Genomic DNA, 14999 nt, shown 5'->3' with positions numbered 1-14999 from the left:
TCTCGGAAGCAAAATAAAAAGTTGCATATATTTCAATAATCCGATCGTAACAATTCATCACTTGTCAATGTACTAATACTTTACGTTCCACTTTTGGTTCTATGTTAGCGAGTGTGTTTTCGATTCAATTTGCAAACATATTTGAGCTGACTGGTCTTTTTTCTGCTTTTTGGTATTTGACTACTGTTAGTTCCGATTAGTTTATTGAATATATTTTGTTTGGTTTTTATCTTCCAGCACCATTCTCCTGTGTGTTATGTTTCTGCTCGGTTTGCCTAGTAAATAGTTGTTCGTTTCGAATTTAGTTCTCTCTTTCCGGTGAACAATTTGTTTACACCAAGAGAGATGTACACGACACAGTGATCTGTTGCAGAGATTTAAACATGTTCATTGTTTTAGAGATTCTCTTGTCACACAAATAATAGATACGTGATCTTTTTGCATAACTCCATGTTGAGAGAAATTTCAATATTCTTGCTCTATCAGTTTATACTTGATGTGATGTTGTTATTATCCTCAATAACCATTATATATATATGCGTCTCGCGCATCATTTTCCACATTGATGTAATCTAACATATTTTCTTTCTCTGTGCTTCATTTTGCTTTAAACATTAATTATTCTATTGATTAATATCATGTTCATTGTTTAAAGGATTTAGCCAACGGATTGGTACACACTAATCCACATGAATCCTCTTTCGCATAATACGTCTTCTTGCATTTGTCCAATTGATATTGGCCTGCAAATCACATTTCCTGGTCGCCAATCATCTCAAGCGATCTGGCAAAGAAAAAAAGCACCAGTAACAATGCCACAAAAGTGTCACAACAAGCACAGTAAATCAGAGTTCTTAACGTAGCAACAATGAACCACCGTCAGTTTGCATGTATTTAGTGGTTTCTTTATGCACATTCTCTTAGGGCATGTTTAGTGTGACAGCTTAGCTGTTCGTTTTGCCCAGTCTATCGTTCTAGTTTGTAAGCCTTATTGCAGTCTCTCTAGAGAAAAATTGTGAAGAAAGTAGAATACAAACAATTGATCGGAAACAGCATCAGATCCTGCCTGAGTGCGATCTAACCGTACGGCGTATCGTTCAAAATTGTAAATCAATCACACGAGAACTTTAACTTAGCTCAGCTGCAAAAAAATCGTAACTGGGTACGATGATTAAACGTACGTTTGCTATTTTTAAACTGGACAAAAATAATTTGTTCTTATATACAAAACATGCTATCTTACATGTAGCGTTAAGCAGTATCGTTTTCGATAAATTAAAACTTATTCAGCCTCTTAGAAGAACCGTTGAAAAGTAAAGCTAGTAACTAAACGGTACATAACAGAAAAGCTAAGGCGAAATCAAGAAAACTAAATTGCCCCTCAATCATTACTCACACAATGCAATCATTTCGTTCTAGCTCGTCAAATCATTCCATCGTACCATTCCTTTACGGATCCTCTGACATCATTTGCCAGGCTGTATGTTTTCTTCTACTTTTTGTGGTTTGACTTTCTGAACTCGAAACCGAAATCTAACGACATAACTAAGTAGTTGGGGAGATTAACGACAACGAGTACTACTAATTATTTTGGTTTGATTTTGGTTTTCTTGGTGGTGACGATTTCAGCACGTCAAACTAGGATGTTATTCCTCAGAATAATGGTGGTTATGGTTCTCCGCACAAATTCTGCGACGGCAGGAGTCACTGTAGCTTGGTGTTTAATATACCAGCACGGACTCCATCGTTATTGTATCTCATTTGCCTCCAGAATTACTGTTACCCCCGTTGCCCTGGGCTGCTGCTACAGTCAGCGCGGACGCTCCCGTCGTCCCCTGTTGCTGATCACTAGCGCCACTTCCGGTGCTGCTTATGCTAGAAATGTTTTTCCTGGCTAGTCGAGACCTAAAAATACATAAGAAGTGTGTTAGCACAGTGTGTTTCGTAATGCAGCGAATAATACTTACCTAATTTGTCCAGCCAACAGTGGATTGATCGCATACAACCAATCATGAACTTCCTTATCACCAAGTGTCTGCAGCAAATATCCTCGATGTTTGGTGACAACGCTATAGATAACATTACAGTGATATCAATCGCAATTCAGTTTCTAAATATATCATATGTCATACTTACCTAAATGTGTTTGGAACCTTCACCATTGCCGCTTGGTCTTCGCTACATTCCACCTGCGCTGTGGCCAGGTTTAAGACAGCCCGTTCTACCGGATCTTTATCGGAACGGAAGATGAAAACGTATGGTCGCCGTACGGTGACCCATCGTTTCTTCCAACCGGAGCCACCATGTTCGAGCACGTTAAGGTAACCTTTTCGAGCTACTACTGGGCTGACTCGAATTTCCTCCAGCTCCGGCACATACAATCTCAGCGAAAGTTCCTGCGTTTGAGGCGCCGGGGCCGGTGCTTCCCAACCATTCGGTACATCTACTCGTTCCGGTGAGCACAGTTCAATGGAATTGCTCGAAATGTAGCTTGCATTCATATCCGCACATCCCTCGTCACCCGGCGATGCGTCAGATGCTTGTGTACCGGAACCGTTACCCTCAGTACCTATTTCCTTGCAACCGATGCGCCCTTGAATTAACTTCACACACTTCCACACCAACTCAGTTTCGCGGACTGAAAGTTCACGCTCCGGCAAAGCTGGTGTCTGTTGATCTTTCACCGGTGTTTGTGGAGACGGTGGAATAACCATGTGTACCGGTGATGCACTGGCACGCTGAGCCAGATTGCATACATCTTTTTCGGTTTTGGTGGTTGGGTTCGGTGTCGTGTCCATTCCGAGCCGTTCACGCAGCAGTAACAGATGCCTTACGCGGCCAACCTCTTCCAACCGAGTAAGCTTTTCCAATTCCCACTGATGGTCGAAGATGAGAGAATCTCCACGTGGACGCCAGCCGTGCAGGTTTTCCTCACCTCGCACATAAGTAGAGCTCGTATCCAGAACACGGCGCTGTCGACGTTGGACACCTGATGGAATATAGTATTGCAGTTTAATTACAACAACCGCTTAAACCTAGTAAGAGAAAGCGTGTGAAATATCAAAGCAGAAACAAACCAAGGACTAGCACGATACACGCAAGTAAACACATAAAAATATGGGAAAGCATCACCTCTAACTTAATTTTAACCGAAAAATATATCTTGTTAATAATAGCACAAAGATTCATGTTACGTATAGCATTACTATTTAGTCTAATGTGTAGTAAATGTATGTTTCCATACATTTACGGAATTTCATCATGCTTCTCATCATATGCATAAGACTGAACTGAAAAACAAAATTTTCGAATAACGGAAGCAATTCAAATATACTACGAAAAAAAAAAAAACATTCGTAATTCTTTTCATTGTCTCTCTACACACTAGCACAGTTCTACCTGGACTACCTGCTTCAGAAGCTCTTCTCAGTGACAGCTCATACACTCCCGACAGACGGTTGGCTTCCGGGTTGCGGTATTGGCCCGAAAAAAGATGCTTAAGCGAGCGCGGTCCAGTGCGAGCGTCACGGCCATAGATAATCATGCTGAGATCCTTCGTAATGATGGCAGGACGGGCACAGTTATCGAGCTATGGAACAGAAAACGAAAAATATTGAAATATCAATTTGAAGACATTATACCAACTGGGGTCTATTTTACCTCCAGATATGCGCTCAGCGTAATATAAATCTGTTCGCCCGTCTGTGTGACACGGTTGAGCAATGCCGAATTGTGCAGACTCGAATCCCAAGCAGCTTCGAAGCGGAAGAACGACCGATCATCTCCAGGTACCTCCAACACCTCGCCCGGGAACAATCCAAGCGACAGAACGCACGAATCAGAGTCTTCGTCATCGGCCGGTTCTGGTTGGTTACGAATACGCCCGACAACTAATTCGCGAATGTCCTTCCATTTCACTTCGGGTGTCGGTTCGTGTACGATCGTTATACGAATACGCCTCTGAATGCCCTGATGCAACAGGAACAGTCCACGACAAGGTAGATCGTCACTGTGGTCGACGACAGCCGGTACATATTCACCATTCGGTGCCAATTCACATATTTCGAACCATACGAGCACATCGTGCTTGGCCAAAACCGTCGATGACGGCGGGCATGGCAATGGGCCAAATTTTGGGCTGCGAACTGGTTGACTGATCGGAATGCTCGGAGGCAACATACGCCTTGGAGGTGGCCTCGTGATCTGGCAGTCTTGCTTGGCATCCTTATGCAACGGGTGGTGCTGATAATGGCCAAACACCTTGAAAACTATCGGTTGCGTTTTAAGATATTCGATGAAGGATTTCGTTACCGGAACTGTAATCTATGGAAAGCCAGGCCAGTTAAATTTACAAGAACTTAGCACAATGGTTTAAGATGCGATGATTGCTTACATTTTGTACGTGATAGAATCCAAGCGGTGCTCCCGATCCAGAATTCTTTACTGGTTCCGTCGAGAACGCTTCCTCATGTCGATGCAAAAAGCTGCACATAATTCATATAGATTAGTTTTGAACCAACCAACCACAACTAACTACACTTTAACTTACTTAAACTGACAGAATATATCAGCATACTCGGCCGCAATACCCGTGGCCTGCAGCACGGTAACACGGAAGGTAAACTCTTTACCGGGTTGCAAATGTTCACCTGGTTCCTGATCGTTCGATTCGTGCAGCTCCGAGGCAACGCTCGAATCACCACGTCCAGAATCCGCATCTTCCTGCTCCAATTCCTCCAGCTTAGTGCCCATGTCATTGCCTCCCTCGATGTATTTTTCGTCCTTATCTGGAATAGTTCGAATCTTCGGCACCTTATGCTGTCCGTTCTGCTCCTCATCGAACAAGATGCGTGCAGATTGCTTGACACCGTTGCTAAAGTCCGCATTTTCTTCATCCATCACGGGCTGTACGGCAACGCGCAAATAGCCACGTACATCTCCACGCTCATTCACAATTGCTACCTTGTGGACCAGTGGAACCGGATACAGTAAGTTGCTCAAATACACAAATGATCTATGGCAAAAGGAAGAAGGGATAATAATTGAGCATTACATGCACGTCTTTCATACAGGACTTAAGTATTAAGTCTTACCTTCCGACCATCCGGAACCAAGGGAATCGATCATAGAATGGATCACCACCTGTCAAACTTTCTACATTATAATCCGGTGATGTTGGACTCAGCTCTGCTTCGTTGTGATACATCTCACGCATCAATTCGAGACGTTGCCTACAAGCAATAAAAACAATTTTAGTTTTTACAATAAATTAATCATCGACATGAATGATTGCTATTATTGTAAGCTTAAGAATAGAATTGAATATTTGCTATACATTTTATAGTACAATGTTAAATTGCAGCACGATATCTCGGTAGCATAAGTTTACATCATAGCGCCAACATTTAACATCATATTACATTATGCAATTCTATAGAAAGGCGAAACAAATTTGAATAAAGCTATGCACAAATGTATCAATGTTCCTTTCCGAAAATGTTTTCTATCACTTCAGTCGATTCCTCAAAGGCTCGATGATGTATGTAATGTTGGATTAGATGTGAGATGTATTATGTATATAAATATAAAAATCATGCACAGCAACAAACTTTATTTCAAGAAGATCTCTTTAGCCAAATGATAATTAATAGCAGGTCATAAAGGTATTATTCCGCTCCTTCAAAATTCTTAGGTTGAAAATGCAACAAAGTATGCAATCACTATATTTTAAGATCACTAAAGCTGCTGTATTTTCTAGTTGGAGTTGGTTTAAGATATTTACATGATAATTATATCTATTGCAATCGTGTTTACCAAAAGTATTTGGCGGAGAACCGAAAACGGGAATAATACAATTATACCAATAGTCGTTATAATAATTTATGCAATTTTGTAAACATAGAAGCATATTGTGAGTAGTAATGTAAGCATAATCAGAATCCAACACATTTCTCTGTTTGAAGCGGATTGTTGTTGCGAAGCACCAGATAAAAACGATATTGCTAATGTTAGACATAGCTATAACAGTTTACTTTATGATCATAAAGATCAGATAAAAGCAGAATAATTTTTTCAACTTGGGATTTGTTTATGATCCCGTGTACACAAAACATTGCACAACAATTCAGCCCATTAATTACGTGCGTCACATGCGGAGCTGTTTCTGCTAACCTAGAAGGCATCAAATTGGCCAGAGTAAGTCTCGTGCCGGCTCTTCCGAAACTGCTGCTACTGTTGGATACAACGACACCTCCGTCGAAGATGACGGATGGTGGTGATGCCGTACCACAGGATGATGACGATAATGATGAAACCGAATTTGTTGGTGAAGTCAAACATTTGCTGCCCTCACAGTTAGGCGCTAACCCTGCCAATAACCGTGCAGCTGCAGGTTGTTCTGCTACCAGATGCTCCTGCTGTTGTTTCGAAACCGACAACGGCGGATGTGCGAACGCTGGATACTGTGTACCGGAATGTTCTGGCGTGAGCTCACCACTGGACAGCTCAAGCACAAAGCTCATCATCTCCGGAGATGTATCGGATGTGTTATAGATTTGTCGCATCAGTTCCAACCGATACCTGTCCAATTGTATCCGGCCAAAAAATTTGCAGTAGCATAAGTTAGCGGCCATCAGTATGCCACACGGGTACATGATATATATCCACATTTACTTGGTCAGTTAAAGAGTGTGCATTATTACAATGCAATAGTAAAAAACAATTCGAGGGGATTCGAATTATAGCAATAAAGACTGGTAACGAATAGAAATAGTAAATAAACAAAAAAAAACTAAATCGCGAACAATTTGCTTTAAAAATGAAACAAATTATATTTTTGCTTAAAAATGTTTACGCCAGGCCACCAGTTAACAACGCAGCAAAAGTGAAGCAAACATTCCAAGATGCAAAATTCGAGAAAAAAAAATAGTGGAATCTTTTGAAAAAAAACGCGAAAATTGAAGGGGAGGTTAGTGTGGATATGCAAGTGAATTTTCAAAAACTGTGGAATGAGTTTGCAATGTATTGTGTTTGTGCCTTTGAGGATATACGATCGAGGTTGATGCCAAATGTATTATTTAGTTAGAGCTAGAGGTAGAGAGCTAGAGCTAGAGTTGTAAGTGCCACCAAATGAGCAAAGTAAAACTCGCACGAAAGCGAAAAACAATCGTAAGCCAAAGATGGTTAACTTTACCGCAACTTTTCTAAACTCCAGTAATGGGTGGCACCATTTTTCGTATCGGTCACTTCAACTGCCACAGTCGTTCTTGGCATGGGTGTCTGGCCAAATTCATCTTCCTGGCCTCCATTTGTCAGAGCACCTACAGCCGACGCGGGTGTCAATTCCGGTGGCAGCGGAGAGTATAGAGTGTCCGTCAGTAGCGTGAATTGGAATTGTACCTATGATAGAAGAAGTGATAAGTAACACACAGCATGTAGAAGAAATGCTCATAACTTAGACCCTAACCGGATTATTCATACGTACCTTCTTCTTCAATTCAACCGAAATTGCATTGGCTTCCTTTAGGAAAATAGCATTGCCCCAGAGATCGTCACGAAGTGATGTGAATTGATGGTAACGCCATTTGCGAAAGGCCCATGCGGCCAAACCTGCTTCGCGTGCTGTCCAACAGGATTCAAAAAGCGGATTAACTACATAATAGGAGATGAAATATTATTAGATTTATGATTACAATGATATAATGCAATGCACTTTATATTACCAAATATGTCTTCTTCTTGATGAAAATCTTCAGGGCTGTAGCTGCTATACATCGACATTGTCATTGACTGTTCTTCGACTTGTTTCTGAAGTGCATCGATCCTTGCCTCATAGGTCTATCAAAAGAGAGAAAACACATCAGAATTCAACATCAAACCTAAAACGAAATCATCCACCTACTTTACGTTGCTCTTCAAACTCTTGGTCGGCAGCCCGCTTTTCGCGCTTGTATTGTTCCTCTAGCGCTAGCAGACGTTTTTCCATTTCTGCCTTCAAATCAATACCTTGCTTCTCCAACAGTTCGCACTGGGCAAAGTTCCAATCGGCAATTTCGCCACTATTACCCGGTGTTTCGCACACATCGACCTCCTTATTTTTCTCTCGCTTCTCTCGTGCCTGCTCAGGGTGCGTGAACCGAAACACATGATTGCGTCCCAAGATGACACGCGAACCAGTTTGTAGAACCTCCGGTTCGATTACCTTCCGACCGTTCACATAGACCAATGCATCCTTATGTGGTACCAGCGTAACTACTCCATCTTTGTTTTCAAACCCGCAATGCTCCTTTAAGATGTGCGAGCCGGACAGTTGAATATCCTGAGGTACGTTCGCTTCCGATGTACCGAGACGAGTGAGTCCTGTGGAGAAGAAAATTTAATTATTATATTCGATCTTCAAAATCTATCCCTTTGGGATAGATCTTCCCCGGGGAGATAATACCTACCGTCCTTAATGTAATACAACAAACATTCGGAAAGTGTTGGATCCTCGTTGAGATTCACCAGATGGGGCGATTTCTTTGGCGAGAAAACACCAACAGTAATGCCATCCTCTTTCACTGCCACACCCATTTCGGCAAAGACAGCTTCTCGCTGCACACGAATTTGTTCGGTTCGCTTCAATTTTTCTTCCCAGGTTTCGTTCAGTTCGGCAATCAGTTTTTCGCTTGCCTGCAGCTGATCGACTGCCATTTCCGTACTGGAACCGGTACGCTTGCGATTGCGGTTCGGCGAATGAATCTTCTTCTCACCATCTTCGCCTTCTTCGGTAATAACCACACCACCAACTGATTCAATTTTGTCAGATTTGATGAGGCATTCGTCCTCTGTAAAGAAAAGTAACATAATATGAAACCATTAAAACATAACGCTTGCTAAAACATACTTTTCACACTATTATCATCAATTAATTGGTAAAGTATATTCTTACAGATTGGCGCAGAAACCGAAACGTGCTACAAAATATGACGACTTACATAGAAGAAGAATGATTTTCCTTTGTTAAGAACACATGATCGTCCGTATAAGTTTTTAACATTTAACAAAAAAAAACTTAATGAGTAGCTTTAAATTTGAATATTGTGTCACACAGTTAATAAAATATTTGTCAAACGGATATCCTTGCTAGAAATTCACACTTCTTTACATGAAAGTACCACAAAACGAAAACTACTTAAACAACAGGTGAACGTACAAATGCTTTCAGCGATTTTCTAAACGCTTTAGACGACGCTGGGTTGAACAAATGTGATATATTGTCAGTATGTCAGTGTATTTCGTCTAAGGCCGGATGGGAGAGCTTACAGTTTAATAGAATTTCGACTCAATAGTTCATTTTTGTCCAACCCGTGTGTATGGAACATCAACGAATGTAAAGATTTAATGAAATAGAAACACTAAATAATCGTATACAAATAAAATGTATGTGCACAGTGAATCTTTTATGAGTGGATGTGCAAATGTGAAGCAAATTTATTTACACAAAATAAAGCACAAACAAAACGTTACGTTAAACATTTGCTGTATGATGTAGGAGCAGTAGTATATGGTAGAAAATTGTTTCAAAAGTATTCACAGAAGCATTACATTACGCTTCGAAAAAGATCGGAGCTGTTTGTGAGACATCAAAGCGTATAACATAGGCACTTCAAATGAGGCAACACATTCTCATTTCAGGCAGCACATTGACGAAGCTCGTACATTCGCGTTCTCACGCGCGAATTTAATCATAAAAATAGCACGCCAGAAGCGCAGTTTGTAGTGCAGACGAACTTTCCTTAGCTCGTTACCAAAAGCCAGCAAATGATACCGAAATAAAGACACAAACAAAAGCTATGGTCTATGGATTTAATGATTACGCGATGAGATGAACGATTGTGACGATAATAAAACAATAATTCAGAAGTATAGACAAAAAAAAAGTATTATAACCAATAAAAATAAAAAAATCAATAAAGCAGTTTTTTCTTTAAATACGGTAGCCATAACTGTATCTTAGCGTTCGACGGTAATCTCTACTTACTATTAGCATCTCGCTTTTCACAAACCACTTTACCGTCCGGTCCTACATGAAAAGTGTAGTACAAGTGTGATTAAAAACTCACAATTCAACACTTTCGAGCTATTGTTTGAGGGGGGAAGTAATTGCAAGCAGTAAGCTTCTGCAAGCTTCATATTTGCTAATCCAGGCTCATGTTCAGGTGTGGTGTTTATTGTTGTTGTTTGTTCGATTCTTTTCTTCTTTCCCCATCGTCATTAGCAGCAGAATTCGAATCGTGATCAACCAAATGTGGAAATGTGTTCAAGCAGTATGATGAAAAAACATTATCTAAGCTTTATAAATGGTTGATTTTGAATTTGGAATGAATGAACGAGTTCAGTTTGAATTTTTAATTTCGATTCCCAAATCTAACAAACAAATCGCACAAATAACTTAACTTAAAGTGATATGATTTAAAACGGCCGAAATAACGCATTCCAAACATGGTTGATAGGATAACAATCGAGCAACGGTGTTCGGCAGGAAAGTAGGAGGGGCTACGTGAAAAGGGAAGTGCGCATGATGAGCGGAGTAGGATTGTATTGAATGGGTCTTAAAATGATGCCCCATTGAAAAGTCACAGCATCTTCAAGGGCACAGCAATTATGACAAAAAGAAACAATTAACAACGATTCGTTTCTCAAAACATTGCTAAACTGTTTCTGACTGTGGGGAAGGATGGATAGGATAATTGCAAGCGTCTAACAATGGCAGCTTGTATAAGCACTGTCGCAGTGAACCAGCGATCAAACTCACCTTCCTGCACCTCGATGCCTTCGGCTTTGAGTAGCTCGCGCAGCTTTTGTATTTCTTCCTTGAGTTCGCGAATAAGTTTCGCATTAGCGTCCTCGTTGACGACGGCTTTACAGACGATCTGTTTAGCCCGATCGGCATATCTGACGCAGAAGGGAAGAAACACCATTAACATTTACATAATATACATACAACGGTAAACTCACCTCAATGTGCTCAGTGTTTCATCGTAATTTATATCGGCCGGCGATATCGCAGCTATCATGGCAGTTTTTGAGTTACCGCCAAGGTTTTCTCTGAGCAACCATGTCAAAACCGAATCACGATAGGGAATGAAATCAGCTTTCTTTGATTTCTTATTCTTTGATGCCTGCAACAATGTAATTGAATAATTATTTAGATGCATTTTTATAATATGATGCAAGTAAACACATTATGGGAAACACTGACACTGAATTTTTTAGTAAAATTAGGATGTGTACGTTCGACCGTACGATACCGTTGACCATACGATCTTTTGCCTTTATAATAGAAATAATAAAAAAAATACGTTTCACCGTAGGAAGCTCATTTTTCACAATTCAGGATCAAACAGCATGCTTTCCCCCAAAGAAATCAAATTTACGTTACTACTTAAAAGCAAGCATACTAACAAAATCCGTACCCAACACTCAGACTAATTTCAGATAACTGTAGTTGTACATTTACAATCTTCACGGAACAAAAAGGATACAAACTATTTCACACCGAAAAACAACTAATACTTACGGACTGAGTTCGCAGATGTATTCGAAGTGTATTTCAAGGCAAGTTGGTAATGATGATGAGTATGATTATGATGATAATGTTCGTCAACGCAATATGTATATAATGAGAACAAGTAAGATTTGGAACGAATCAATATTTGCTACAGTAAATTAGGAGATACTAGGTAGAAGGGACACATTGATGGGCACATCATGGTATAATGACGTCGAAATGCATCAGTTACATTTAATAAAGCACCGCAAAATACGTGATGCTGACAAAACACCGATAAACCCCAACGTTTGAAACGCTCATCTAAAAATTTAACACATCTCTAAACAAAGGACAAAGGGAGGAAACCGACATCGAAAAGTACTTACAATTTCAGCCAGCGCCGATATGACCTTGCCCAGAGTGGTGAGACTCTTGTTTATGTTGGCGCCCTCCTTCAGTCGGGTGCCCTTCGCACCCGTCGAATCGGCCCGCTCAGATCCAGCCAAATCGACCAGACTAATTTTCGAGACCTTCTCTGTTTCGAGACTGGTCATGCGATCCTGACGCTTCTGGGTGAAGAAAATCGTAAACACAGCGTGTGATCTTGAGCTCGTTTCGTTCATGTTGGTGGCGGCCACAGTACTGCGCAACAAAAGAGCAAAGAAAGAGAACCGTCAGAACGTTACATTAGAGACGATTACCATCATCACCATCGCACAAACAACCAAAAACAATTTCGTTTATTAGAACCGCGTCTCATTACCGTGCTTTGTTGCCCTCGTCGATTAGGTCGTGAATGTCCTGGTATGATGTGACAGCCAATTTGGACAGATCTTCCACGTACGGGCCAAGCAGCGGATGCTCACGCACCTTCAGATTTCCTTTATTCTTTGGGTTTAGCAAATCACGGACGCGTTCACAGTAAATCTCCATGTACGACACCTCCACCGAGTACTTCAGATCGTCACTTTCTGTCTCCTGTATTCGACGGAACAGATCCTTACAGATCATCGGTATCACGCCCTCCTGGCTTTCCTCCTGTTTGCCCATCATAGTGTACGATTTGCCGGCACCCGTTTGTCCGTATGCGAAGATGCAAACGTTGTAACCGTCGAACGAATGTTGCAACATTTCCTCTCCAATGTCGGAGTACACCATGGCTTGTGTGGAGAATTCCAGATCTCGAGGCTGTTACAGAGAAGGGTGGAAAAATTATTCGTCATTATGTTATCGCTGCTTGTAGATGACACTACAAATACGCTGCTTACATCGTGTGACCAGTAGGAGTAATCGTAGTTGAAGCGTTTGACCGATTCGCTCGAACCGGGCGGAACTTTCGGGTTTGTGATGCAAGTCGTGTTGCCGGACATTTCAATGATACATTTTGACTCCCGGGCGATTTCCCGGGAGTTGAAGGGTCGCACACGGACCGCCACCTTCACGGACGACATGATGGCGGGTGGCCCTGGGCCCTGTAACCTGGTTTAGATCTGTTGTAAACGAAAACAATGGTTAAGACAAAAATGATTATTATTTGTATTCTATGTGGTTTGTTTTCTGCGCTTAAAGATCATACAGAACTCATTACTTAAACGATAATCATTTATCAATGGAGACGCCTGGTAAGTTTTCTGATTGCATTTCTTTCTTAACAAGTAAGGTTACACGATACAAATTTTTAACTGCACATTTCACCCATACCATCACATACTCACTTACTGACTTATCCACATTCGCTTGTGGTTCGTGTGCAAACGATACAAATCTTTTATAAGTATATGTACCTTTTTCTGGGTACTGTTATCAAACATCGTTCCTTCAGTATAGCTGAAATTCGAAGCGGTTTAAAAAAAATATTTGCCATCTCTGCACGAATACACCAACACATGCAAGAAAAGATTTGCAGAGCGTGAAAAATCGAGCAGGAATTGCATCGTGTGAACATACTTAATACAAAGTAAAAATTTCTACAGAAAAAATGTAATATAAAATGAAATAAAATGAGAAACATAAGTAAAACTTTATTTTTAGCTTTTTTCATCGCCCGCCCACAAGCACTACAAAGAGTAGAACTTTGGAACAGTTTGAAAAGTTAAAAAAAATTGAATCACCACCATCACTTTCTATTCAAAGGTAAATGAAGCAAGAAAAGAAAGGATAATATAATCAGCAGAAAGGCACACTTTTTGCCAAGAGATTATCATTAGCGGTAGAAAGGTAGGAAAAAGAAAATATCCATTTTAAAAGGTCTCGACCAGAACTTTTGCAAAAATACGCATTTTAATGCTCATTTCCATAACTGAATCACATAGTGAAACCGCAACATTAACACTCCACAATCCTCCGAAACTCTTGAGTTTTTTAGTCTGAAGCAAAAGGATCAGGAACTCGAATCCCAATTAAAAATGAATGAAAATTGAACAAAAGCTAGTAGATTTCGAATATGAAAAATCGACGAATGAATATAAATAAATCGTACGTATACGGCTTCTACAAGTCATAGAACACTTAACAGACAATTTATTTCACGAAAACCTTCAAATCCAGAAAATGGTAAATCATTCTATGGAACATTTAACCGATAATAGTTTTCCAACTAGACAAAAGGGGGAATTTAGATCCAGACACATAAATCACATCGCTAATGCTGAGCGTTTGCGAAAAATGTCAACTGTAAATCCTTATTAGATTATAGAGGCTTTCTTTCCATAGAGACTGGACAATTCGTGGCAAATGAAACAGTTTCTGTTCACCAAGGGTAAAAACAACTCTTCGCACCTGAAAGCATAATTAAAATCAACCCCGAAGTAAACTACGTGCGTGCGATCACAAAAAAATAATTTTCCATTTCCAGTCCCAAATGGGTTTCTCGTGCATCCGGTCGATAAAGTTGGTTTTCCGGACAAGTTTTCATGCTGTCTTTAGCTTCTGAAATCTGAACTGTATGAAGCACACTGACAAATGCTCGATGCACACCATTCTCTGCAGGACGTCCTAACCGCAGCAGGATGGCTAGTTCCAGCGCGTAATTAATACCAAAAAAGGGAGGTTCCATATGTGGAACTGATGTGAACATTCAAATTAATTACCAACATACAGTGAACATGAGGAAAAAATTAGGAAGAAAATCAGAACAATTATTCGTGGAGGGTACAACACTGTGGGGTAGAAGCTGTATTAGATTGAATGCTCTTTGCCTACAACAATGCTAAATGGTCTGAACAAATTAAACAATTCCAACATTTTACACAATTAAAACCAGTTTTTTCTTGTGTTATCGTAAAATTTGTTCAACTTCGTTTTGCTACTACGACTACACGAGTTTGTTGTTGTTTCTGGTGTTAGTTTACTTTATTTACCTATATAGCTAAATAGTCCGGATAGGAGCCTCGTCTTGTGACTATCAACTCCCTTGTCACTAAACCAACGAGTCTCTTCATACAGTATTTAAGTAGTTTTCAAATTA

The 14999-nt window shown here is 40.4% G+C and overlaps 1 protein-coding gene across 1 annotated transcript; it reads right to left on the bottom strand.

Annotated features, from left to right (window-relative positions):
- Positions 1–1757: 1757 nt before the first annotated feature.
- Positions 1758–12984, bottom strand: LOC128709487 (kinesin-like protein unc-104). The gene is made up of 20 exons (XM_053804492.1): positions 12802–12984; positions 12297–12721; positions 11920–12175; positions 10999–11162; positions 10796–10935; positions 10022–10063; positions 8445–8825; positions 7901–8358; positions 7722–7836; positions 7484–7650; positions 7193–7398; positions 6172–6579; positions 5094–5231; positions 4550–5014; positions 4394–4484; positions 3661–4323; positions 3400–3589; positions 2137–2989; positions 1968–2069; positions 1758–1905 (listed from the first exon to the last, which is right to left on the bottom strand). Exons 1-20 carry the CDS (start codon positions 12982–12984, stop codon positions 1758–1760), a joined length of 5595 nt encoding a protein of 1864 aa, XP_053660467.1.
- Between the last annotated feature and the right edge of the window lie 2015 nt (positions 12985–14999).

The sequence above is a fragment of the Anopheles marshallii genome, chromosome 2 (genome assembly GCF_943734725.1).
Source record: "Anopheles marshallii chromosome 2, idAnoMarsDA_429_01, whole genome shotgun sequence".
Taxonomy (NCBI): domain Eukaryota; kingdom Metazoa; phylum Arthropoda; class Insecta; order Diptera; family Culicidae; genus Anopheles; species Anopheles marshallii.
The sequence above is the reverse complement of the archived record's forward strand: the minus strand, read 5'-3'. Positions and strand labels throughout refer to the sequence as shown.